Source organism: Equus asinus, chromosome 9 (assembly GCF_041296235.1).
Source record: "Equus asinus isolate D_3611 breed Donkey chromosome 9, EquAss-T2T_v2, whole genome shotgun sequence".
In the NCBI taxonomy this organism is placed as follows: domain Eukaryota; kingdom Metazoa; phylum Chordata; class Mammalia; order Perissodactyla; family Equidae; genus Equus; species Equus asinus.
The window spans coordinates 5,885,355-5,909,661 of record NC_091798.1 but is presented as its reverse complement, the minus strand read 5'-3'; the positions used below and the strand labels follow the sequence as shown (position 1 = coordinate 5,909,661).

At 54.4% G+C, this 24,307-nt stretch overlaps 1 protein-coding gene across 1 annotated transcript; it reads right to left on the bottom strand.

Moving 5' to 3' along the window:
• Positions 1-366: 366 nt before the first annotated feature.
• GRM6 (glutamate metabotropic receptor 6) lies at positions 367-15,589 on the bottom strand. Its single transcript, XM_014860841.3, has 10 exons — positions 15,083-15,589; positions 12,323-12,539; positions 11,952-12,087; positions 11,148-11,302; positions 9,973-10,113; positions 9,672-9,872; positions 7,876-8,021; positions 7,163-7,786; positions 4,476-4,787; positions 367-3,761 (listed from the first exon to the last, which is right to left on the bottom strand). Exons 1-10 carry the CDS (start codon positions 15,587-15,589, stop codon positions 3,564-3,566), a joined length of 2,637 nt encoding a protein of 878 aa, XP_014716327.2. The 3' UTR covers positions 367-3,563.
• Between the last annotated feature and the right edge of the window lie 8,718 nt (positions 15,590-24,307).

Below are 24,307 nucleotides of genomic sequence, written 5' to 3'. Positions count from 1 at the left end.
GGGCCATGATCCTCTAAACTAATGTGTGCTTCCTGCTATTTCTGTTTCTGAGTCAGATCTGGTGCTGGGAGAGGGCGGGGCCCATAGCAGTGTTCCTATAAATGTGGGGGCTGGTGTCCTGGAGGGGTGACTTTGACACTGGTGTGTTGGATGAGAGGGAGAGATAAGGAAGCAGAAGGACCAGCTAATATCCCGCCACAGTAATCCATGAATGCTGCGAGGAGGCTTAAAATGTCCAAATCCAGCCCCTTCACCCCTCTGCCTTTCCACAGCCTGTCTGCCTTTGCCATCCAGCCCTCCCGCTCAGTCTCCCCCCTTTCAGAGCCTTATCTCATCTAGGTTCTACTCTTTGCTCCACAGGTTGAAATGTCATCTCTGAAACTCCCAGCCTACTTGTCATCGCTGTCAGTACTCTGTCTGTCTGTCCGCCGGCAGCAGCTTTTCCGCCCCTCAAAACCCAAAAGATGAAAAATACTGACACACAGGAATTTTTCTTATTTGGAAACAACGATGTCACTATAACTGAATATTTCTGAAGAGGTTTCATTCTATAAAATGATGGTGGAGACGCCGGCCCCGTAGCCGAGTGGTTAAGTTCGCGAGCTCCGCTTCGGCGGCCCAGGGTTTTGCTGATTTGGATCCTGGGCATGGACGTGGCACCACTCATCAGGCCAGGCTGAGGCAGCGTCCCACATAGCAGAGCCAGAAGGACCCACAACTAGAATATACAACTATGTGCTGGGGGGCTGTGAGGAGAAGAAGGAGGGAAAAAAAAAGAAGATTAGCAACAGATGTCAGCTCAGGTCAGGTGCCAATCTTTAAAAAAAAAAATGATGGTGGAAAGACTCACTTGGAATTGTGCATTTTATTCCATTTTAGAAGGAATCTTGCAAGTTGATAACCACATAAAAAAGCAACAGAAAGCCCAAGTCAAACTTCTGGGAAAAGTTACATTTATTTAACAAGAAGTCACTGAGTAAAGTGAGAAACAATGAATGCAATGAATTTGAGGAAAATTTCCAAAGAAGACAAAATGTACTAAATGTGACAAAGCTGTAATAAATGTGTCAACAATTCACACCAGTGCAAAAGCATAGTAACAGAATTAATATCAAAAAGGCCCTGCGATAGAAGGCTCAATACACGGGACACGAGTGCTACGCTTACGAATAGGTGAGTAAAAGCTTCTATCAAAATGTAATCTTACTGTGTTTAGAGAACGCCTGCTGGAGAGGATGCTGTGACTGTCGTGTTGGAAAGCACCAATCCAGAAGCCCGTCGTCACTGGAGCACACGATCCTCCCGGGGAGAAACCATTCCAGGACAAGGGATGCACGAGAGCCGCCGAGCACAGCCCCATTCTCATCCAACCCAGAAGGAACCGCACCGTCAGAATGCCTTATAAAGTCCACAGATTTGAAAAAACCTTTATCCAGCGGTTCAAGTTGATTGACTGGACATCAGAGAAGGCAAAACTATGCAGATAGCCTGGGAAACCCCTCAACCCCCACTGAATGTCAAAGAAACGCAGAGGGGGAGACAGCCTCCGTACACACTGAATGTGGAAATGCCCTCCCCGGAGTCAAACCTTTGCAGACACTGCAGAACTCAGAAAGGAAAGAAGCCTCACGCGTGTACAAAACACGGTGCGCCTTTAGGAACAGAGGGTCCCCACTGCACAAAAAACCGTGCATGCTGTGGACACCCTCTCTAAATGGACTGACAGGAGAAGGCCCCTGAGGAGAAGACGGGACTCGCTGTGCATCCGAGAATTCACATCAAGGGCAGGAAGTGATGATGGGGCGGGGGACGGGGTTGAAAGTCTGCAGCAGGAAGTCAGGCCTCTGTGTCAGAAACTTCGCGCTGGGGAGAAACCCTCTAAATGTGGAAAAGCTTTTACTAAGAAATCACCTGAGCTCTAACTTACATAGTTCAGAATAAGGAAAACCACAAAACTGTAAAACATGTGGAAAAGTTTTAACTAAAAGTCAAGACTCACTGCCCATCAGACAGTTCATACTGGGAGAAACACCAAGAAAACAGTAAACACGGGAAAACCTTCATTTGGAGATCAGAGCTCACTGACTTTCTAAGAGTTTATATAGGAGAAAAACTCTATAAAAGCACTCATGTGGAGAAGCCTTCAGCAAGGAAATACACCTCATTATACACCGGAAAACCCACACAGGAGAGAAGCCTTGTGAAAGAAGGAACTTTGGAAAGCATTCAGCAATAAATGAACCTTCGTAAGTCACACTGCGGAGAAACCCTGGGAATGCAGCCAGCATGGGGAAGGAGGGTCTGTCCACCAGCAGTGTGGTTCTCAGAGGCCCTGCTGACGTAAGAATGCCGACCCCCAGTCCCGAGGTCAAAATTATCAGGCCCCAGAGGCTCTGTATTCGGGGAGTCTCTATGTGGCATGAAGTGTGGCTGAGCTTCAAAATCAGTTCCAGACATTAGATACTACAGAGTTCGTACCAATAAATAAAAAGAGCCAATTTAAAAAATTTCAGTTTTACTCCAGGGAAATAAAATTCCATAACTCAAACCAAGCTACTTGTGAAAAAAGCCTCCTGATAAGTGAAGATCCGTGCGTCTGGAGTCCAAGCACCTCTGGCTTCGTGCTCGCCTTTCCTTTAATGAAGGCCTCCCAATCAGCGCTGGGAGGGGAGAGTCCAGGCGTCCACCCTGAGTCACCCACTTGGAATCAATCCTCACCGTGGACACAACTCCCTCTGTCACTGGTCCCAGCCTGGCAGTCCTGACACAGTCCCTCGCCGGCACCCAAGGCGGCCAAGGGCTGTCGTGTTATCCTCACCCCACGAACCCCACACAAGCGCATCTGATTTTCTTGAGGTTCAGAGTCATTTAAGGGAGTGCACGTGGGAAAGGGAAACGCTGTCCTCTAGGTGTGACATCCCCCAGAGCCCAGGGGAGAAGATCTCGAGGAAAAGACCTTGACAAAGGAACCTCCCAGGGCACGCAGACCCTCTGCTCACCCGTCCTGTGCAGGCCATCCTCCTCACAGGCTCCCACCAAAGGCTCCACCACTCTGTGCTGGCAGAAGGCTGCCCTGAACCCAGAGGACTCAGTCCCCAACACAGACCCGCAGGTCTCCTTTCCTGGAAGCTGCTCCTCCCCCTGCTGACCCTGTATGTCACTCTGACATCCACACATCTCACGTGCGGCCCAATCCCCAGGTTCCTGTGGTTGGTTGATGGGGGAAATCTCACCCACACAGGGCAAGCCTAGGGCTTCACCGTGACCTCTGAACTTCAGGCCAGGGGTGAAGGGTCAGGCCCTCCCTGCAGAAGGATCCTCTCAGGGGCTCTTTCCACCGTGAGCAGAAAGTCTGGTCTGCAGCAGGAAGTCTGAGGCCGACGTGCACAGAAAAGCAAGGATAAAGGTGGCGCCTGGCCCAGGTCCTTCTGAAGGCCAGCCCTGACACACTCCGTGTCTCTGACGGCTCACTGCAGACCTGCAGTCGTCACAGCTTCCACCATGACGCGAGGAAAAGAAACGAAGGGAGGAGAGGAGCAGCCGTCCCACTGGTCCCCCACTCGCTACTTGGGGGCCTCGGCGTCCTCGCCCTTGGGTGGGGCTGCCACTGTGGAGGTCGTCTTGAGGCTCCGCTTCCGCTTCTGCACATTCTGCTCCGGGTGGAACAGGATGACGTAGGTTTTGGGTACATAGAGCATGCCCAGGGACACCGATGCACTCAGGCTCAAGGACACAGTCAGTGTGGTGGTTTGGATGTAGATCTGAGCCATGGAGGAAGGGACCAGGTGGGACTCAGGCCTCTTCTCTCCCACCCCCACCCCCATGTCGCCTGGAGGGGAGTCTGTTTCCCCCGGTGAATGGGAGTGAGCACTTAGAAAAGGACAACAGCTTGAGCAAAGGCTCTGAGGCGTGAAGAAGTGGCTCATGAAGGAGTCATGGTGTGGCTCTGGTGTAGGCAGGAGGAGGGTGAGCGACAGGGACTGAGTGGACAAGTGACGGAGGGAAGCAAGGGGATCATTCACAGAGAATGACACCTGGGGAAACCGTCCATGTGCCTGAAAAGGACTGGAGCGTGTCCATGAATGAATGAACGTGGCTTCAACTGTACAAATGAATGAACGGACCGAGGCTGAACAGTGGTGCAGGTGGGCACACACGGAGGACAGGGGTGAGTAACAGATGCTCGGCTGTGCACGTGAACAGACGACGGGCCGACAACCAAGCAGACGAGCTGACAGATCAACAGATCGGCAGACATAAAGCACCTGAGGAAGGCACTGAAGAAAAACAAGCTAGAGGTGTGGATGCCCAAATGAATGAACAAACAAAGGACGAGGGGGAGTCTGAGCGAACAAGCAGAAGGAGATGCAAAGACAAATGAGCGAACAAGTCAGTCCACGAATGAACCACCCCCCAAGCAAGCGTGCAAGGCAGCGGGAGCAACGGAGCCCTCCCACGGACAGGGACCAGGTTACCTTTTCAGCCGACTGCGCAGTGCCAAAGAAGATAGGCACAAAGGCCAGCCAGACGATGCAGGTAGTGTACATGGTGAAGCCGATGGGCTTGGCCTCATTGAAGGTCTCGGGCACGCCGCGGGCCTTGATGGCATACACCGTGCATGTGACCATGAGCAGGAAGCTGTAGCCCAGGCAGCCGATGAGGGACAGATCCGACATGTCGCACTTGAGCACCCCTCTGGCCTGCTCCGGGTCCACCGTGCGCTGCTCTTCATAGTCGATCACGCTGTGTGGGGGCTGGGCCCCCAGCCACGCTATCACTCCCACCACCTGCAGGAGCCAACACCGTATCAGAGGCACACCCAGCCTAGCCGCTGACCGAGGTCTCTGGCAGGTGAGGGTCCCCTGAGGCTCCTGGCTTACTGAGTGGGATGCTCAGGCCTGAGAGAGCCACCATGGAGAGGGGAGGGCCGTTCAGGAGGGGACCGCCAGGCAAAGGCTGTGACAAGGCCAGGGAAAAGAAGGGGCTGCAGTGCAGGTGTGTGCTGGCACTGTTGGGGCTGGTTGGGTAAGGGGCCCCTGGATGTCCCCGTCCCCTATTCCAGCCATTACCAACTGCAGACTGAGCCCCACAAAGTGCACTGACTGCACGCAGAGGCTCTGCAATCAGGGCCCTAAACCCATCTCTCCCTCTATAGAACGGGAACCTCGTAATCTGTTGTGAGGACACCGTGCCAGCTTTGGGGAGGGCCGGGCGGCAGAGGTGTTCTCTCCTCACAGCCCTCCAGGTGGGCAGTATCATCTCCAGTCTGTACATATAAAAACACTAGCTTGATCCCGTCTAGCAACATGGCAACCCCAGCTCCTGAAAACCCCCGTCCTTCTCCCGGTCCAGAGGACTGCTGAGCGATGGAACAGACCATCCGTGGGTGCACAGTGACGCTCAGAATAAGGAGGCACTTGATGGAGTGCAGTAAGAACGTGAGCTAATGCCAGGCAGCTTGGGAGGTTATCAGAGTCAGACACAAGCCCTAACAGGGAGGAGATGGAGAACCAATCTCCTCACAGTGACAGGAGACATGACTTTGAGCCAAGGAAGCTGTTCAGCAGGAAGTAAGAAACCTGCATAAAGGCAGGACCCTGGAAGGGCTGCCCCATATGTTTGTGCAGGTCGTTCATTGCACAAGAGTACCTGACTTGTGGGGTGGGCAGGTGGGCCTGAAATCTAACCAACACTCCAGTACCGGACTGTGCACCTGGAACAGGGCTGTATAATCCTGGAGGAAGAGACGTTTTGAAATAATTTTTACCCCTAGAAGGAGCACCTTTTTGTGATTCTGCCAAAGGCAGCAGCTCTGTGAACAAGGACTATCAAGTAACACCCTGCCCACTGTCCAGGAAGGCAGCCTGGCAGCTCCACTTAGAACGGGCTCTAGACAGGCAAAAACGCTGCCCATGAGAAACCAAAACCCAAGGGCTGTGATACGCAGGACTGCAACCAAAGGTACCCCACCGACTCTGCCACCAAGGTAACGGACAGAGAATTAGCATCCACCACACGCAACCAACTCCTACAAGATACAGGACACGAGCGAAGCTTAGGAACAGGTGCATCACAGGTGACGACAGGGCCAGGACCAGGCCACCGGTCATTCCGCCCAGGCCAAGGAAAGCAACAAGACCCCTTTCCCGTCCATCATGTGGGTCAGGAACCCAGGAGGCTGACCCTCCTGTTCCTGGACAGGAGCGTGGGGGCAGGAGGTCCGTGGGTGTGCTGGGCGGGCAGTGAATGCAGCTAAGCTTCTCCATCGCGGGGGAGGGGCACACGGGGCTTCAGGCGGGGCCGGGGAGTGGCCTTCTCAGCACGTGCGGGCCTGAGCTTCTGGGCCAGAGGGGAGCCCAGGCCCTGCTCTCTGCAGGGAGACGGGCACTTGCAGTCTGCAGAGCTGCAGGGACCGAGGCCCGTGGCCGGGAACGCACGTGGCTTGTGCAGGCTGGGCAGATACGATCTCGCGTGGAGTAGAAAGCATGTGGTGTTAGATGAGCAGAGCCCGGCCTGGCCCTGAGAACTGGGCTGGCTCTGCAATGTCACACATGCCTCTCTTAGTACCCTTTGCACAGAAAACATCCAGTGCCGTCCAGACCAAAGGAGTCATTTCCGATGCTGCGATGTCACTGTCTTAGAGAAAACCGCAAGGGAAACCTACTTTTGCCGCACATCCATCGTGATACCCTGGCCCTCTGTGGACCTGGATGCCGGCTCCAGCCCAGAGCCCAGGCCTCTCTTCCAGGCCACCCCAGTGACAGGCAGCAGGAACTCCCATGATGGAGACAGACTCTTTGCGTGGGGAAAATTCATCAGAGAGTTCTTTGCCCTATTTTTGTACGGGAGCCAAATTGTGGAAGAGTATGTTCTGTTTATAAACATAATTTCATTGTTTTACAGAAAAATAGCTGGATGCTAGCACTCCCAGCCTTACTACCCATTTTCCTTCAAGGAGGGGGCCGAGGAAAATGGCTGCTCTTAAATGAGTTCTGGTTACAGGAGAACAGGAGGGTCGTATCTCCTGCAGCTTTTTTTTCTTTTTCACATGGGAGCCAGAATAGAAAAAAGTGACTCTCTGATTTCTAAAGTGGAAGACAGCATGTCCCCAGCCCCAGGCCCTAACCGCCGGCCCTGTCACCTTGGGAGCCTGAGGACCCACCTGCACAAGGGTGAGGCTGAAGGTGATGACCAGCTGAGAGGTGGGGCTGATGAAGGGCGGGGGCGTGACGGAGCGCTTCCCCTGCTCAAAGATGCGGTAGATGCGGTTGGTCTTGGTGAGCAGGGCGGAGTAGCTGAGGGTGGTGCCCAGGCCCAGGAGGAGTCTCCGGGCCGCGCAGACAGCAGCCCCGGGCTCCGCCACCATGAGGAAGGTGATGGCGTAGATGAGGAAGATGCCGGTGAGGAGCACGTAGCTGAGCTCGCGGCCAGAGGCCCGGACGATGGGCGTGTTGTTGTGCCGCATGAAGGTGGCTACTACCGTGGTGGTGGCCACGATGCCCAGCACAGCCAGGAGGAGGGGCGGGGCCGCCCAGGGGGAGGACCAGGTCAGAGTGACCACGGGCGTGGGGCGGCAGCCTGTGTGGTTGCGCGTGGGCCTCATGTCCCTGGGGCAGGCCTCGCACGTGAACTCGTCCACCTGGAAGCGGTACCCATCACAGGCCTCACAGTGCCAACAGCAGGGCACGCCCTTCACCATCTTTTTCCGTTCTCCCGGCCCACAGGGGAGGCTGCACTGAGACTGGGGCACTTCGTGGGGGTCTCCTGACCACTGTAGGGCTTCCACCTGGGACACAGGAAACACGGACCTGTGACCTCCTCCTCCGCAAACCGTGGGCTGCCCCCCTATCCCGGAGCTCAGCCTGTGCCACTCACGTCCAGCCTGAGGTCCTCTGCCCACTGGCCCACAGTCTGGTAGCCGCCACTGCCCGCACTGCCGTTGGCTGCCTGGTACTGGAAGATGTCGTATCGCCCAGGCGCATCCCCATTCTCGTTGAACATCACAGGGGTCCCCGCACTGCCTGGAGGGAGAGCCTGTCAGCCCCAGCTGGTTTTCCAGCCCATCAGAGCCAGCCTCCCGGAGAGGCCGAGGCCCAGCCAGGACGAAGGAAGAGCTTAGCAAACACACATGCAAAGATGCTCAACATCATCAGGGAGACGCAACTCAGAACCACAGCGAGATGCCCCTTCCCACCGTTAGGACGGCCACTGTCAAACACGGACAAGTAACAAGTGTCAGCGAGGGCGTGGAGAAATGGGAACCCTAGGCTTTGCTGTGGGAATGTAAGATGGTGCATTCACTGTGTAAAACAGTATGGTGGCTCCTCAGAAAACTGAACAGATTACCACCTGACCCAGCAATTCCATTTCTAGGTCTATATTCCAAAAGAGCTGCCAGCAGAGACTCAGAGATATGTGGACACCTACGTTCAGAGCAGCATTCTTCACAATAGCCAAAAGCTGGACACAGCCTAAGTGTTCACTGGGGGTTGAAGGCATAAACAAATGTGGTCCATCAACACAGTGGGGTATTATTCAGGCTTAAAAAGGGAGGAAATTCTGACACACCTACCACACGGAGGAACCTTGAGGATGGTATGTCAAGTGAAACAAGCCAGTCACAGAAGGACAAATACTGTGTGATTCCACTTATATGAGGTCCCTAGAGGAGTCAGCTTCAGAGACAGAAAGGAGAATGGTGGCTGCCAGGGGCTGGGGGGGTGGGCAGTTAGTGTTTAATGAGGACAGGGTTTCAGTTGTGCAAGACGGAAAGAGTTCTTGAAATTGGTTGCACAGCAATGTACACCACTCAACTGTACACTTAAAAATGGGTCAGATGGTCAGTATTATGCTCTGTGTATGTTACCACAATGAAACAAGAAAGAGGAGCTGAACTGTCCAGGCGAGGGGATGAGTTTAGACTTGGACAAAGGTCTGAGTGTTGGCGCTGATTGATCAGTTGAACGATCGGCTTTCTTTGTTTTAGAAGCTTGTTCCCCCCGCCTATAGAGCTGGTCTGCCGTGACGTGGAGCCGCACTTCAGCAGAGAGAAGCTGCTCAACAGAGGGCAGAAGAACAGAGTTCTTACTGTCATAAAGGACAGGAATCGAACAAGAAGCATCTCTCTCCCCACAAACCAGGAGCACAGCCGAGTCCGCGTGGGCCTTTTCAGCAGCCCTTATTGGCGCCCTGACCATGTGCCAGGCCCTCTCCTGGCAGCAGGGGGACACATCACACTCGCACCTTGTGCTCCAGCTTGCAGGGCCTAGCTGGGGCGACGTGTGGGAGCCCGACACTCAGAGTGGGCAGCATATGCCCCCTGCGCACAGCCCGCGCTGGGCCCACACGCGCCCCGAGTCCAGAGGCCTCCAAGCTTGTGCCATGGAGGAGAGAGTTGTGTGTGACCCTTTGAGGCTCCAGACAGAAGAGGCCACAGAGAAGCTCCCCGACACCTCAAGTTTGCAAGTTGGGGCAGGGGTGCTACAGCCCGGGAAGCAGGAGAGTTAAAACTGGTCCCCAGAACTTGGCTCAAGCCTCAAGCTCTCAGGCCCAGGGGCCCCACTGGACACCCTGCCTCTCCGTCCCTTTGGTCCCGCATCGTCCCACTCCCGCAGAGAACTCCGTCCCAGCAGGCTGCCCTCACTCACACAGAGGCTCTGGCGCCCACTCACCATTGAAGCGGACCGCTCGAATATACTGCAGCAGCGTCCGCCCGTCGGTGGGCTCCATGGCCGGGCACAGGCCCGTGTGCCCGGGGCAGAGATCCTGCTGCATGCTGTGGAGGGCGTGGGCAATGGCGTACACAGCATCGATCACAAACTGCACCTTCCCCTCCTGCTCGTAGGTCGAGTCCCGGCCGATGCGTTCCTCGCCTGTCCTAGGGACGCCCAGAGGAAGTGTGCCTGGCCCCAGGGCCCAGCCTGGCCTCCCACCCCCTCCCTCACCACCCTCACCGCCCGGGGCAGCTCTCACCTGTGCATTTGCGGGTGGAATCATCTGATGGGGTACCTGAGCCGGTCAGTTTGCAGTTAAAATTCTCTTCCCAGAACTCGGCAAACCAGATGTTCCGGCGGTTGTTCTCCAGGGAGCGGCTCATGAAGTACTGGTCAAATCCTGAGAGGGAAGGAAGGAGGGAGGACGGTGGCAAGTGTCTGAGCCAGCCGTGGTTCTCCTGTGTCTCTTCACCACTTGCTCCCCTTGCAGCTAGGAGTGCCCATGTGACCAAGTTCTGGCTGGTGAGTTCAAAGCCATCTGGGGGCTCCAGGATAGAATTTGCATCCTGATGAAAACTCAAAGCCTGACCACGTGAACGACCTTTAAGCTGCCCCTTCTTTCCTGGTTAGGATGATGCTGTGAAGATGTAATGGGTGGAGCTTCAGCAGCCACTTTGTGAATAAGATGCCACAATCATGAAGATACATAGCAACCACAGAGGATGGTAGAACAGAAGTGGGGAGAGAGCTCAGGGTTTTGAAACATCATTGAAACATCGCCGAACCTGAAGTCGCCTACTTTCAGACCTCTTGTCTTGTGACAAAATTGACTTTATTGCTAAAACCACTCTCAATCTAGACTGTCACTTGTAACTAAATGCATTCTAAGGGAAAGAAAGAGTGAGAGGATGTACACCCCCAAAAGGCTGGGAGCCCCTGGATTCAGGGCTCAGCCTTTCCAAGGGTCTGTGCTTCATAAAATAGCCCTGAAGCAACTCCTCAAGGTGTCTGCAGTTCAGTCTTTGGGAAAATGCGCAATCCTGTTGTAAAGTGGACATCTCCGCTGAATTCTTCCAGGTATTCACAGACGGGATGGTGGGGGGCTCACCATCTGGTTAACAGGACGGTGTGTCCCACACCCTTGTTTCTCTCCCTCCCACCCCACCCTCAAATTAGAGTGCCTTCAGCACAACCAGAAGACAGGCGTCAAATTAAAACAAAACAAAGACGGAAACGGACAGTTCTTCCCCCTGTGCAGGGGTGCTCTTCCTCATTTGCCAGCTCCTCCACACGCTGCCTGGAGGATAGTCAGAGTCTCAAAATCCTAGAATCTGGGGGCCCTAGAAGGGACCTGGATTTTGCACACTCTTCCAGGTGGGGACAATGAGCACCCCCGGGGGGTGGGGCTGCGGAGGGAGGGCACCCTGCACTCACCATCAATGGAGGCCCTTTTGGGCAGGATGGTGATGGCCCCCACGGCCACATCCTCCAGGTTCAGGACAGGTGAGACCTTGGCTCCCCAGCTGTCTGAGCCGACCCACAGGAAGTGGCCAGTCAGGTTGGCCTGGCGTGCAGCCTCCAGGACCCTCCTGGCAGGAACAGGGCAGTGGGTGAGTGAGGGCCTGAGACCCTCCTCCAGCTCTTTTCCCTCCACCTGTCGCACTGCACCTCAGCAGACCCTCATTCCTCAGGACAAATGGGCTGCAGCGTGTTTAGGACACTGGCCTGGGCTCCTCGGGCAGTAGAGGGTCTGGCTAGGCTCTGACCCAGGCCTGCCTCCCGCGTCTGCACTGTAGCCCACGTCACGCTGCCTGGAAGAAGGGTCTCCCTTTCTGTCGCAGCGCCTCCTACTGGGCTCAGGCCCGGCCGTGGCCGTGGCCTTCTGCTGACCCCCTCTCCTGGCCCTGGGCTCCTTCCCTCACAGCTCATTTTCTGCACCAGGTCTGCCCACGGGTCTTTCTCGCACTGTGAATTATAAAAACAGACACGCTTTCTTGTGTTTCCCTAGGCTAGGCTCGGAGCATCTCCACCCAGACCAGGACTGGCTCATTTCTGAGGGCACCAGGCAGAGATGGCAGCAGGAAAAGTGCATGGGGGCAGGGCAATGAGGGGGGCTGAGAAGGAGGGAAAGGGAGGACGGGAGGATGCGCATGGCTGGGGGATGTGTGAGAAGAGGCGGCAGGGGCTTCAAGAAGAGCCCCTGCAGAACACCGGGACTGAGCTCGCCATCCATCCCACCTGATGTCATCCTCGTTGGCAAAGATGATGATGCCCCGGGCATTGGGTGTCTCCATGAGTCTCCTGATCACCTTGCTGAACTCTCCTGGCTTTGGTTCCCTGGGAATCTTGATGGACTGGGCAATACAGACGCCCCCTGGGTGTTGGGGATGCTGAAGTCAGCTCTCATCCCATCTACCCGCCCACCCACCGGGTCTGCCATCACCCATGACTATTGCAGGGGCTGAGTCCTCCAAAGGAACGGGGCACCTGCCCACAGGGGGCACCATCCAGGCTCCCCGCCATGGACCCAGTGCCCCATCTCATGGCTTCTGCCCTGTCCAACAGCCCCTGGCTCACCCCTCTGTGGTGAGCCCCTCCCCCCAGCTCACCAGCCTCACGGGAGATCTGCACAAAGGCCTCAACCCCGCTCTCGCCATAGTTGCCCTCAGAGGCCAGTGTGGACACGTAGTTCCATCCTAACGCCCTTACGATGTCCACCATGGCCTGGGCCTGGTAGGAGTCAGGCGGCACCACGCGGGAGAAGAAGTCGTAGCGTGTGGAGTCGCTGAGCTCAGGGGCCGTGGACGCATAGCTGATCTGGGGTATCTGGAGGGCAAAGGACACCTGAGCTGTAGATGGAGGGTCAGCCCTAGGGAGGGAAGGCAGTGGGGTCCCGCACACGGGTGGGGACACGGAAGTTTGGGGTTAGGGTGCTGAGGGCCAGCTGGAACTGCCACATGGAGAAGCCAGAAGGTTTGGGGGGAGATCTGCACTTTCTGAATGGGTCTGATGGAACATGGGAGGTCCGAGGGTCCACGGCAGAGGGCAGGGCCACTGTACACCGTTGTGCAGGTGTGTCCCCAGCAAAGGGGAAGTGAGGCTCAAGTCCGGTCCTCAGCACAGGCTGCATCTGCCCAGGGAAAAGGGACATCCTTGTTGCCCCCAAGGACATGATTTCCTAATTCACACAAAGGGGTGCTCTGTGTGGGTGGGCAGCAGCCCCTGGAGAGTAGCTGGGCAGGGGCATTTGATTCCAGGCTGTGTCTGGCCTGGCGAAGGGGTCTGTTTGGAGCTGGGCTTATGTGTGTGCGTTAGAGTGACTGACAGCGGATTATGGCTGAGCTGATCCAGGAGAAGCGGGACAGTGCGAAAGGGGAGAGGAATGGGAGCAGAAGGCGAGGAAGCAGCAGGCGGGGTGGCAGAGCGGGTGAATCAGAACCACGTTAAAGAGGGGCACACCCACAAGCCAAAGAGCAAACGGGAGAGAGCAGGAGGGGGTGTGAAGGTCAGAGAGGGGGAGGTTCTGGAAGGAATGGACTGAGGCTCGTCTAGGGGAGAGGATTGTTGAAGCAGGACAGAAAGAAAGTGTGGAGAGAGTATGGAAAGGGGAGGGGACGAGCAAGAGGGAGAGAGAGGAAGGCGGGAAAGAGGAAGGGAAAGAGAGACCAGGAGACTGAAAGAGAAAAACAAGAAGAAAGACGAAAAGGGAAAATCAGAGGAAAGGAGGCAGAAAGAGGCCGTCGGGCCACAGCGCCCTTCGCAGCCCGGACACCGCAGCTAATGTGCAGAGGGACCTGCCCGCACAGGCGGAGCCTCCTGGGGAAACTCGTTTTAAAGCCGGCGCCCGCAGCACTGCAGCCGGGAGATGGCCTCGGAAAGCCTCATCTTTGCTTCTGGACCAGGGGTTGCAAAACGGCCCCCAAGGAGCCATATCCGGCCCAGGGTTGTATTCTGTGCACTGTCTTTATTTAATCTTTGAATTAGCGGCCAGTGTCTAAAATCTGGGGGTGCAGCACCACCTCAGTCTTGGGCCAGCAGGCGGCAGTGGGCCCGGGGCTCACTCCGTCCTGCTTCCTCCGCTATGGTCCCCAGCTGGCCCTTGACTTTGAGGTCTCTGCACTCAACCTGCAGGGGGCAGACACAGCAAACGGGGGACAGAAACCAGAGCTCCAGGCAGGGCAGGGGACAGAGACCCCAACACACACACACTGGGAGGCCACACACTTCTCTCAGCGCCAACTAGAAGGTGGGTCTGTGTGCTCCACACCAACACTATTGTCCAGGAGGACCTGGGGTGGGGGGAATTAAATTGATGCAGACGATGGAGGGGGGGCCCAGATAAAACCTCTACCCAGCCACTGTACACAGTTGTGCAGGTGTGTCCCAAGCAAAGTGGAAGTGAGGCATGCACAGGGTAGAAACCGAGGCCATTCCTGGGAGAATCAGAAAAACCCTCCAGAAACAGAAGTCCCTGCCCCGAGCCAGATGGACGCAAAACCTTCCTCTGTTCACAGAAAGATGGGAGGACAGAGACCCCTCCCGGTCATGGAACCCCAGCAAAACTGTCCCAGGGAATGGCAGGAAACCCCCAGACACCTACGCCGAAGGCCCTAATCCCTGATTCCCATGCCCCCCCAGTCACTGTTCCCCAGACTGTAAGGAAGGTACTGCCCCCCACAGAAAACAGTTCCCTGAAGCTGAGGGCACCGCAGGCCCCCCAGGCAGCGCCCACAGGGCGGGGCGCTGGAGACGTGCACTGCGGATAGAGGCTCCTGGAGAGACCACTGAGGGCAGAAAGTTTGGAACTGAATTTAAATGATGATCAAAAAAGAGCAGAGCGGTACAAGGCATGGGGGGTCCGCTGCCCCTGCCCCCGTCGCAGCCAGGGGCGTGTCCAATTGCCCCAGCGGACAGAGGGCCCTGGTTTCCGGGAAAGCCTGCGCCTCGTCACCCAGAGCTCTCCACAGGGCCCGGGGGCAGGACCACCACGCATGGTTATGCGGGGCATGCCCAAAGCAAGGGCGCTCGAGCAAGGCGCCAAGTGGGGGTTAAAGGCCCAGCCGCTCCAGCCAATCGGCCCCGGCATCAGCCGCATCCACCTCCGGTGGGGGTGCAGGGGTCCCCTTGTCAGCCCAGGAGGTTCCTGTGATTCATACAGAGGGCTCGTCTTGTGCAGACGAGGGAGGCCGGCGTGGCGTGGTGGGGTGAGCCTCAGGCTTGCGTCAGGCCCAGCGGACAGGGTTCCTCCGAAGCAGCTGTTGATCTTTGTGAACTAGAGTGATTTCTGCAAGAAGACTGGACCTCACCCAGCCCGAGGGCGACAACGAGCGCGAGACGCCGGACCCCGAACACCGCCCCGCGGCCCTCACCGCAAACAGGCGCAGCACGTTGGCGACCATGATGGAGACGGAGCTGGCCGAGGCGCCCACCACGGCCACCACGCGCTCGGGGGGCGCGGCGAGCAGCGGGGGGCCGCCCCCCGGGCAGCGCGCGGCAGCCTCGTCGCCGTCGCCGCGGCCGCGGATCAGCGCCTGCACGAAGCTCAGGGCCTGCTCCAGCGCGTACGTGTCCCGCGAGCAGGTGTCGAGCAGCCGCGCGCCCAGGCGCACGCCGGGCAGCAGCTCCGGGTCGGCGTTCACGCGGTCCAGAGCGTACAGCATGGCCTCCAGTCGGTGCACGCCCTGCTCCTTCTTGAGCGGCCCGCACGCCCTGCCCGCCGCGCCGCGCGCGTGCACCGGGAACAGGCCGCCCAGCGTGAGGCCGCCCGCCAGGCGCACCGAGCCCGCGGCGCCCGCCACGCCCGCCTGCGCCAGCGCCACGAGCGGCGGCAGCAGCGCCACGAGCGGCGGCGCGCGGGCGCTCCGGGGCCGGGCCATCGGCTCGCCAGCTGCGGAGGGAAGACAGGGCGGGGAGGGGAAGAGACAGGGCTCTTAGCGCCCGGCAGAGGGAGAGCCCTGGGTCCTGGGAGAGGGAAGCGCGCAATAAATGTCGGCTGAGCCAGTTGGAGAATAGATGGGACAGGACTCGGCCAGCCTTCCCAGGCCTCCACCTCGTTCTCACAGCCTCTGAACCTTATCACACGGGTCCCCTCGCCCGACCGCTGTCTCCACCGCTCCAGTCCTCCCCGACAGCCCTGGGCCGCCCGCCCTCCGGGCCCATCCCCAGCGCACAGCCAGGCACCCTCCGTAGCCACACTCACCTGCACCAGCAGCCCTCGTTCAGGACGCGGCTGTGACAGATGCGGAGGGCCCCGAGCGAGACAGGATTTAACGATTCTGGGGGGAGGGATGAGACGCAGTCCTGAGGGCGGAGACCCCTCCTAAGCGTTGGGTGTGCGCAGTACTGGCCCTCTCCACGTCTCCTTTCCCTCCCTCTCGTGCTCCCTGAGTCTGTTTCTTTCCTCTTTGGATGTGTGTCTGACCCCGACTGTCTCTGGCACACACTCTGTCCTCTCTTAGTCTCTTTGTTTCTGTGTGTCTGTCTCTGGCTTTGCCCCTACCCCTCCCTTCTCTGTCTCTCTTCTCTTTCTGTCTTAGTCTTTCTGTCAATTGCTCTTTCTCTCTCTCTGTCTCTTACCCTATTTCTCTCTCTCTACCTTTCTTTCCCGGCCACCAGTCTCTCGGCTCCAGTTGCCTAAGGGACTCCTCAGCTTTCTCCTTGCAAAACCCAAAAACTGGGCAGTAAACCGGCGAGTGGAGGGAGAAATGAGCACAGGCTGAGACAGCTGAGTGCAGCTCAACAGGAGGAGGAACAGCCTGGGCAGGAAGGAGCCTGGGGACGTGGACCTTTAACATTAGCGGGGACTCTGCTTAACATACTCACAACAACTCTGCACAGAAGAGGCTTTTGCCATCAGCCTCATTTTGTAAATGGGGAAATGGCGAGCTCGAGGAGTTAAGTGGCTTGCCAAGGTCACACACTTGGCATGTGTCGGCGTCAGGATGTGCCCCCAGGTTGGTGTGAAACCACCAGCCCACACTGCCTCTGATGGAGCGGGCACAGGGCCAGCTCACCTTCAGCTCCCACTCCTACCTCTTGCATCTGGTGATGAAACCCTAAGGAGTTGCTCTTCTGGTCATTTCTAAAGCCTGCCTAGGCCCCGGGGTCTGAAGCTGTGACTGCCACCATGTGAGGCTCTCTGCACCCGAGTTTCCCCGTTTCACGTTGGGGGCCAAGCTGAGGGGGCTTGGCTGAAAGATGCTTTTACTGTCATCATTGTACTGAGGCCCCAGATTTGGCTCTGATGGCAAAAGAGCATCGGACATCCTGGAGCCAGGTGGTGAGCTCCCAGCCCCAGGGATTAGCAGGCTTGTCCCCGGGGCCTGAGCGGCTTGGGCTCCATTAGAGAGGGCGGATTAGGGCGGCCGCAGGGATTTGGGCAAAGCTGGCAGAGGAGCAAGCAAAAGCCGCGTCACCCTCCCCTCGAGCCCCACCACATCAAGGGCCCTGACAGTCTCTGTGTCCAGAGCTATTCAGGCACCTCTCCCTGGCAGAAGCTGGGAGGCCTGGGTCCAGCATGACCTCTACCCGTTTTACAAGTTGGGAAGCGTGGCGCTAGGCCCCAAACTTGACATTGCAAAGGTCTGCACACACTGGGCGTTTGAGGTGGATGAGCCCTGCAGCTGGGCTCCCAGCCCCTCACAGCCTTCCCTGTTCAGGACAGGTCAGACAGAGCCTCAGCCGACATCACAGAGCAGGGGCCCAACTCACAGGATCAGAGCGCCCCACTGGTCTGAGTGGCGGTCGGAGCACCAGCGAGCTGGGGCAGAAGCCCTCACAGTGGTGCAGGGAGGGGGCGAGAACGTCTGACCCAGCTGCTGGAGGTAGAAGGGGATAGAAGTGGGTGGGCTCCTGGCCTGGGGAGAACTGGCTGTGAGGGTGGGGGAGAGGGTGCTTCATGGCCGCGGCCCTGGGAGGAGTGGGTGGCGTTCCCGGAGAATGCGGGGACGGGGACCAGGGCAGAGCAGGTCCATGGAGAGCAGAAACCAAGAGTTAGGCTTCGGACACAGGGAAACCAAGAATCTCATTCAAGATCTGAGAGGACAGGTCAAGCCCCAGGTCTGGCCCTGAGGGAAGAGGCCAGGGCGGAGACCAAGCTGAGGCGGCTCCGCCTGTGTGTGGTGTTTAAAGCCGTGGGGCGGATGAGCTCGCCTGGGTGAGCCAACATTCAGAAGTGGAGCAGAAGAGAGGAGGCTGGGATGGCGCAGCCAAGGCGGGGGAGCACGGGGGCGGGGCTGCAGGACTGAGGAAGGAAGGAGAATTCGGCACCATCAGTTCTGCCCCACGCAGCGGCCCAGGGTCATCGTTCGCCTCCCACAGACGACACAAGTGAGCAGAGAGGTATGGTGACTGCCCCAAGGCCACACAGTGTAGGAGACATGGGGCTGCTCAGACGACCTGCGTGAAAAACTGAACCACCTTCACCTCTGGGTCCATGAGTTCAGCTCCAGCTACTTCAGTGAACAAGATTAAATGAAATTAAAAGCCCAAAGCTGCTGCCTTCAGTATCTTTTCCACATTTCTAATCCCAGAGCTGGATGTTAAATATGTTTGTTTAGCCCCTAATTTAACAACCAGACGATTTTTATTACAAAATTCATTTAAAACTCTATGTTCTCGGTTTCTTCTAATGGTTAGTTTCGAGACCCCTGATCGCTGGGTGGGGTTGTTACACGTATTCCACCTTCTCTTTGTTTCAGGAAAGAGCCGGAGACACGTTTTGTGAGGGCTCTGGTGCACCTGGCATGGTCTCTGGCACAGAGATGTTCAAAAGCATGGTGTCTGGACCATGGACGTCCCCGACCCGTCCCCGAGGGCCCTGTGTAGACCCACACGAGGTGCACGCCCTAAGAAGCCTCCCACCCCACCGCCGCCCTGCCCCGCTGGCCCCTCCCCAGCACCTCCACCCCTCCACACACACACCCTGGGACAGGAGCCTCCTCTGGTCCCAGGGTGACCACGTGCCCCTCGATGGCAGCAGGCTGTGCCATTGGGACCAGCTGTCTTCAAGCCCTAGCATCACTTCCCTCCAGGCTTCCTGTTGGCCCCTGGACCCCGGAGGCCAGCTTCTTGCCCCACCCACCAGTCTCTGGAAGCCTGAGGTCCCCACGCACTGTGCTCTCCCCAGCTCAACAGCCACCACCTCGGGGCTGGACTGTGCAAAGACTGGCGTTTTCAGCCACCACCACCAGGGAGGCACTGCCACCCCCAGATAGCTGGGGGACAGCTCAGCCAAGGATGAAGCAGCCTCAGGCTGGAACTGCGAGGATGAAGCTCAGTCTGGAAGGCAAGATGCTGCCAGACTCCAGTCCTCACGTCCTCAGAACTGTACGCCGAGAACAGCGACCTCTCCAGGCTGTCCTCAGTGGGGGAGCGGGACACCCAGCAGGGCGCACATGCTCCCTTAGAGCTGCTTGGGCTCAATGAAGTAGCATAGAAGTTTTCAAAACGCTCAGGCTGAAATGTGAAAGGTCTCCCCAGAGAAATCCTGATTACTCCCTGACCCAGTGACCCAGGGGCGTTCCAAAAGCCACCCATTAACATAGCAAATGACACTCTTACTGCTCTCATTCACTTAGGAAATGCCAGGGGTTTTAGGAGCTTCGTGCCTGAAATGGGGACAAAGGCCAAATATGTATTTCTTATTATAAATCGCAATATCACAGGCTTCCGCATATGAATCTGGGGAAACACCGTTCAGTCCCCAGCACTCAGACTGGGCCTGAGGCATCAGGGGTAAAGTGAGGGACATTCAGCTGCTCTCGAGTGTGGTGGCTCAGAGCAGACTCCAGGGCAGGGAGCCGGGGCCGAACCCTGACTTTGGGGTCCAGATCCGTAAAGTGGGAAATGTAACAGTGCAAATTCTGTTTTAAAATTTCAACTCAATGTTTCTAATCCCAGTGTCTAGACTTCTGTGTATGTCTCTTCTGGGGCTTGTAGGAATTGTCCAGAGTGGTAATCAAGTTCATATGAGAGCTCGTACTTACTGTGTGACATCTACCTCCTTCATTCTTTTGACACACCCTGTGAAGTAAATGTCATCATCCCTGTATTACAGATGAAAGAACTGAGGAGAGAGGAGCAGGAGAGGTGAGGAACCACCCTGCCCAGGGTTACACAACAGTAAGTGGCAGCTGGGATGGGGCAGCCATGCCAGGCTGACTCTGCCGCTGAGCCATCACTCACTGAGCTATACATGACACCAGTGGCTGTTTCAGCCGGTGTGGTGGGTGCACACTTCCTAAATCATTTTTCAAGGCTAATGCTTTGTTTTTAAGTTGTGCTTGTGTAGGGGAGGAAGAAAATTCCTCTACTCACTCTAGGTACTTCTAGCTGGGCTATGAATTAAATTCACATGAGACAGAATAACAGGAGAAAATCAAACAAAGATTTATAACATGTACACATGGGAGACACTCAGGAAAACCAAGCAACTCGCCAAAATGGCGGAGGCTGTTACCTTAAATATTATCTTCAGCTAAAGACGAAAGAGGATGTTGGGGTGGGGGAGTGCGTAGGTTATGGGAGATCATGAGAAAAGCACAGTAAACAAGAGTAAGGCTATTATGCAGATTTAAGTACTTGCCTTCTGCATTGAAAAGAGTTTCTAGAAATAAGGTCATCCTCCCTTCTTCCTGGTAGAGAGACGGAGACACCTTTACAGATGGAGATTTCCTTTACAAACGTAAATGTCTCTTACAAAGGGTAACTTCTACTTTTCAGAGCTCCCCCATGTCTGCAGTTTCTTAAAAGTAACCAGCCCAAAATAATCCTCATGCCAAAGAGACATGTTTTGGGGTGGCCAATTCTGATCCCCTACACTTGCTTATAGGAACCAAAGCAGAACACACTGCCAGATGGGCAGATGGAAGAATGGGTCCAAACCAGAAAAGTCCAAGAGGGTGATGGGGTGTCGTGTGCAAGAAGGGAAGCCCAAATGCACCCGCCCTGAGTGACGATGCGGAGACCCCTCCCCTCCACATCCCTTAAGAGCCGTGCTCCCTTCCCTTGGGGAGAAGGTGTCTGAGAGCAGAGCTCCGCCCCCTCCATTCGTTGATCAGTGAGTAGAGTCTCTGCCCTGCTAGTCCAAACCTGTCTCCTTCTATTGGCATGAACAGGTCCAGGCAAAAGGACCCACTTGCAGGTCACTGGTCCCTCAGGGCTCAGTAACAGATATAGTTATAAATGTACATTTTTTCTCTTGTTGTAGATATAATCTTGACAGAAAAGGAAGAGTTACAAAAAGTTTGTTCTGAACACGTAGGTTTTGGTTCCTAAGGAGTTCCAACCCTGAGTCCCTTTGGAAGCGGGGTCTCTCCCCACTTGTGTGAGTCTGCGAGGGGCTGCCTGAACAAGGAGCCACAGGCTGAGGGCTGAAACAACAGACAGGTGTTGTCTCACAGCTCTGGAGCCTAAAAGTCCGACATCAGGGTGTCGGCAGAGTTGGTTCCTTCTGGAGGCTGTGAGGAAAGAATTTGTTGCAGGCCTCTCTCCTCAGCTGATAGACGGCCGAGTTCTCCCTGTGTGCCCACATTGTGTTCCCTCTGTGTGTGTGTGTGTGTGTCCAAATCCACCTAGAAGAACACAAGTCCTATTAGGTTAGGGCCCACCTACCAACCTCATTGGACCTTGATTACCTCTGTAAAGACCCCATCTCCAAATAAGGTCACATTCTGAGGTACTGGTGGTTGGGACTTCGATATAAACTTCAAGTGGCTGGGGGCAACACGCAAGTCCACCCGCAAAAGTCTTTGCAGCTGTGACTCCTCCCACGGCTGCCAGGCCTTTGCTTTGAGACGATAATAACTGATAACGTGGGTTATGAGGCAAGTGGAGGTCAGAGCAGACAATGAGGGTGACCTTGGTCTGCTCCTGTCCAGCTTGAGCCAACAATTTGACCCTGCGGACTCATGCACCACCAGGACAACCTGAGAAGCAGGGCCTGTTCCTCTCCACTGACCGCCAAATGCAAACCATTGTAACTATTGCCATGTGAATATTGACGTGTGACAGTTCACCTGGAAACAGCCAATGCGGAGTCCCAATGGTCCACACTGAGCCCAGTGAGCTTATGCGAGTGTGACACGCGGAAGTCTGTCGGGCGCAGTTTAATTGGGAACTTGTACTAAGATGTGTCTCTAGTCCTAAATAGCACAGGGTACAGGCTTGCCTGTTTGTGACATTATATAAGTGGAGAGGGATTATTTTTAAAAGGAAAACCTTAATTTGATCAAATCTAAATCTTGCCCTAAGTAAAAGACACAGACCGCTTGACAAACGAACCAAACGCATCATAGTGAGGTCTAAAGAATGGTCTGTCTGTGCTCGGTCAGTCCGGATTGTCTTTATTATTTGAGACCAGCATTGATTTGAAGATTGATATGAACATGAACATTTGGGCTCACAGTTTTGACAATTGAGGCATTTTGAAACGAATGTTTAAATGCACCAAAGATCCATTTATAAAGACTGTGTTTTAATCTGCCTTGCCACAGGCCAATGAGGAATTTCAGGTTTGAAATATATTGAAAAATTGTTCATTTTAAAGGATCAGTTCGATAAATATCAGAGTGTTCTTGTTGGGAGGTACTACTTGATTGTTTTGTTTTCTGTTTAATGGCAAAGCCTTTAACCGCAGTACACATTTTCTTCAAAATTAGAGAAATCAAAGTGGAGAAGGCCATAGAATGAATATCAGGGAAGTCGCCCAGAAGCAGTGTAGAACAGGGTCAGGAAACGTTTTAATTCAGGAAACTTAGGTTTAGTGGAATTTTCTCCATAACACAGAGTAACAAGGTGTAATCATAGCAGGAGACTTCTTACCATGTGGTCGGCCGAATAATGTCCCCCCACATCTGCTCAGGTCCTACTCAGCAGGGCCTGTGAATGTACCTTATATGGCAAATGGGTCTTTGCAGAGGTAATTAAGTTGAGGATTTTGAGATGGAGAGATGGTCCTGGGTTATCCTGGTGGGCCCGTGTAAACACAGGGATCCTTATAAGAGAGGTGCTGTGAAGATGGAAGCAGACAGAGATTTGAAGCTGCTACATGCTGGCTTTGAAGATGCAGAAAGGAGCCACAAGCCAAGGAACGTAGCTCTAAAACCTGGAAGAGACAAGGAAATCAGTCATTCCTGGGGCCCCACCAGGGGCGCAGTCCGGCCAGCACTTGATTTTGACCCAGTGAAACTGATTTCAAAGCTCTGCAAGAGAATAAATTTGTATTGCTTTAAGTAACTTAAGTTGTGGCAGTTTCTTACAGCAGCAACAGGATGCTAATACAGGCCAGACAGTACATATTTTAGGCCTTGCAGGCCATATAATCCCTGTCTGGCTCTGCAGATGTGCTGTGAGAACGGTCACAGACAGACAGCCCTAGAGCCAGCCTCAGGCTCATGGCCAAGAATGGAAACAAGCCAGTAGCTGCTTGTTTTAGTGGGTTCCCATTCTCAGTATCAACTTAGGTCAGGAACCCAAACTAGTAGGCTTGATTTAGAGACCTGATGGCCAGGTAGAGGCCACTGCAAAACCGAGAGAGAGAGAGCACAGTGACACTGCAGAGCTGTGGGTAAAAGACAATCTTTTAATAAATGATCAATAAATGATGTGGGAAAATTGGGTGTCCATATGCAAATAAGTTGAACCTGAACACTACTTCATTCCATATTCCAAAATCAATTCCAGATGCATTATTGACCTAAATGAAAAATGCAAACCAATAAAGCTAGAAGAAAGAAGAAAACAATAAAGATTAGGGCATAGATCATTGAAATGGAGAATAGAAAAAAATATAAAAATGAATAAAACCACAAGTTGTTTCTTTGAAAAGATCAATAAAATTAAAAAAACGTTTAGGTAAACTAAAAATAACGGTAGAAGATGCAAATAATTAAGATGAAATAAAAGTGGAGACATTACTCTCAAGTTCAGAGAAATAAAAAGGGTGTGAGAGAATACTATGAACAATTGCACACTAACGAATCAGATAACCTAGATGAAATGAACAAATTTCTGGAAACACAAACTGCCAAAACTAACTCAAGAGGAAATAGAAAATCCAAACAGATGTATATTATTATCAATAATGAAAAACTTCCCAACAAAGAAAAATCCAGGACCAGATGGCTTCTCTGGGTGAATTCCACCAAATGATTAAAGAATTAATAACAATGCTTCTCAAACTCTTCCAAAAAAAGAAAAGAGGCAGGCACACTTTCTAAACCGTTCTATGAGGCCAGCACTAACCAGGTATCAAGTCAGACAAAGATACAAAAAAACTACAGACCAATAATTCTTATGAATATTGATCCAAAAAACTCTCAACAAAATACTAGCAAACTGAATCTGGCAGCATATAAAAAGGATTATGTACCATGAGCACACAGGACTTATCCCGGGAATACAAGATGGTTCAACATAGGAAAATCAATCAATGTAATACACTACATTAATAGAATGAAGGAAAAAAATGCATGATCATTTCAATTGATGTTGGAAAAGCATTTGACAAAACTGAACACCCTTTTATGATTAAAAAAAAAAACACTCAGAAAACTAGGTATAAGAGGGAACTTCCTCCACATGGTAAAGGGAAT

What these genes read in the sequence shown, in the direction of transcription:
- GRM6 (XM_014860841.3), bottom strand. Translation starts at nt 15,589, where the DNA reads ATGGCCCGGCCCCGGAGCGCCCGCGCGCCGCCGCTCGTGGCGCTGCTG. An exon ending in ACGTGCTGCGCCTGTTTGCG is followed by an intron (nt 12,540 to 15,082) that starts GTGAGGGCCGCG and finishes TTTGCCCTCCAG; the next exon opens with ATACCCCAGATCAGCTATGC. An exon ending in TCGAGCGGTCCGCTTCAATG is followed by an intron (nt 8,022 to 9,671) that starts GTGAGTGGGCGC and finishes CTCTCCCTCCAG; the next exon opens with GCAGTGCGGGGACCCCTGTG.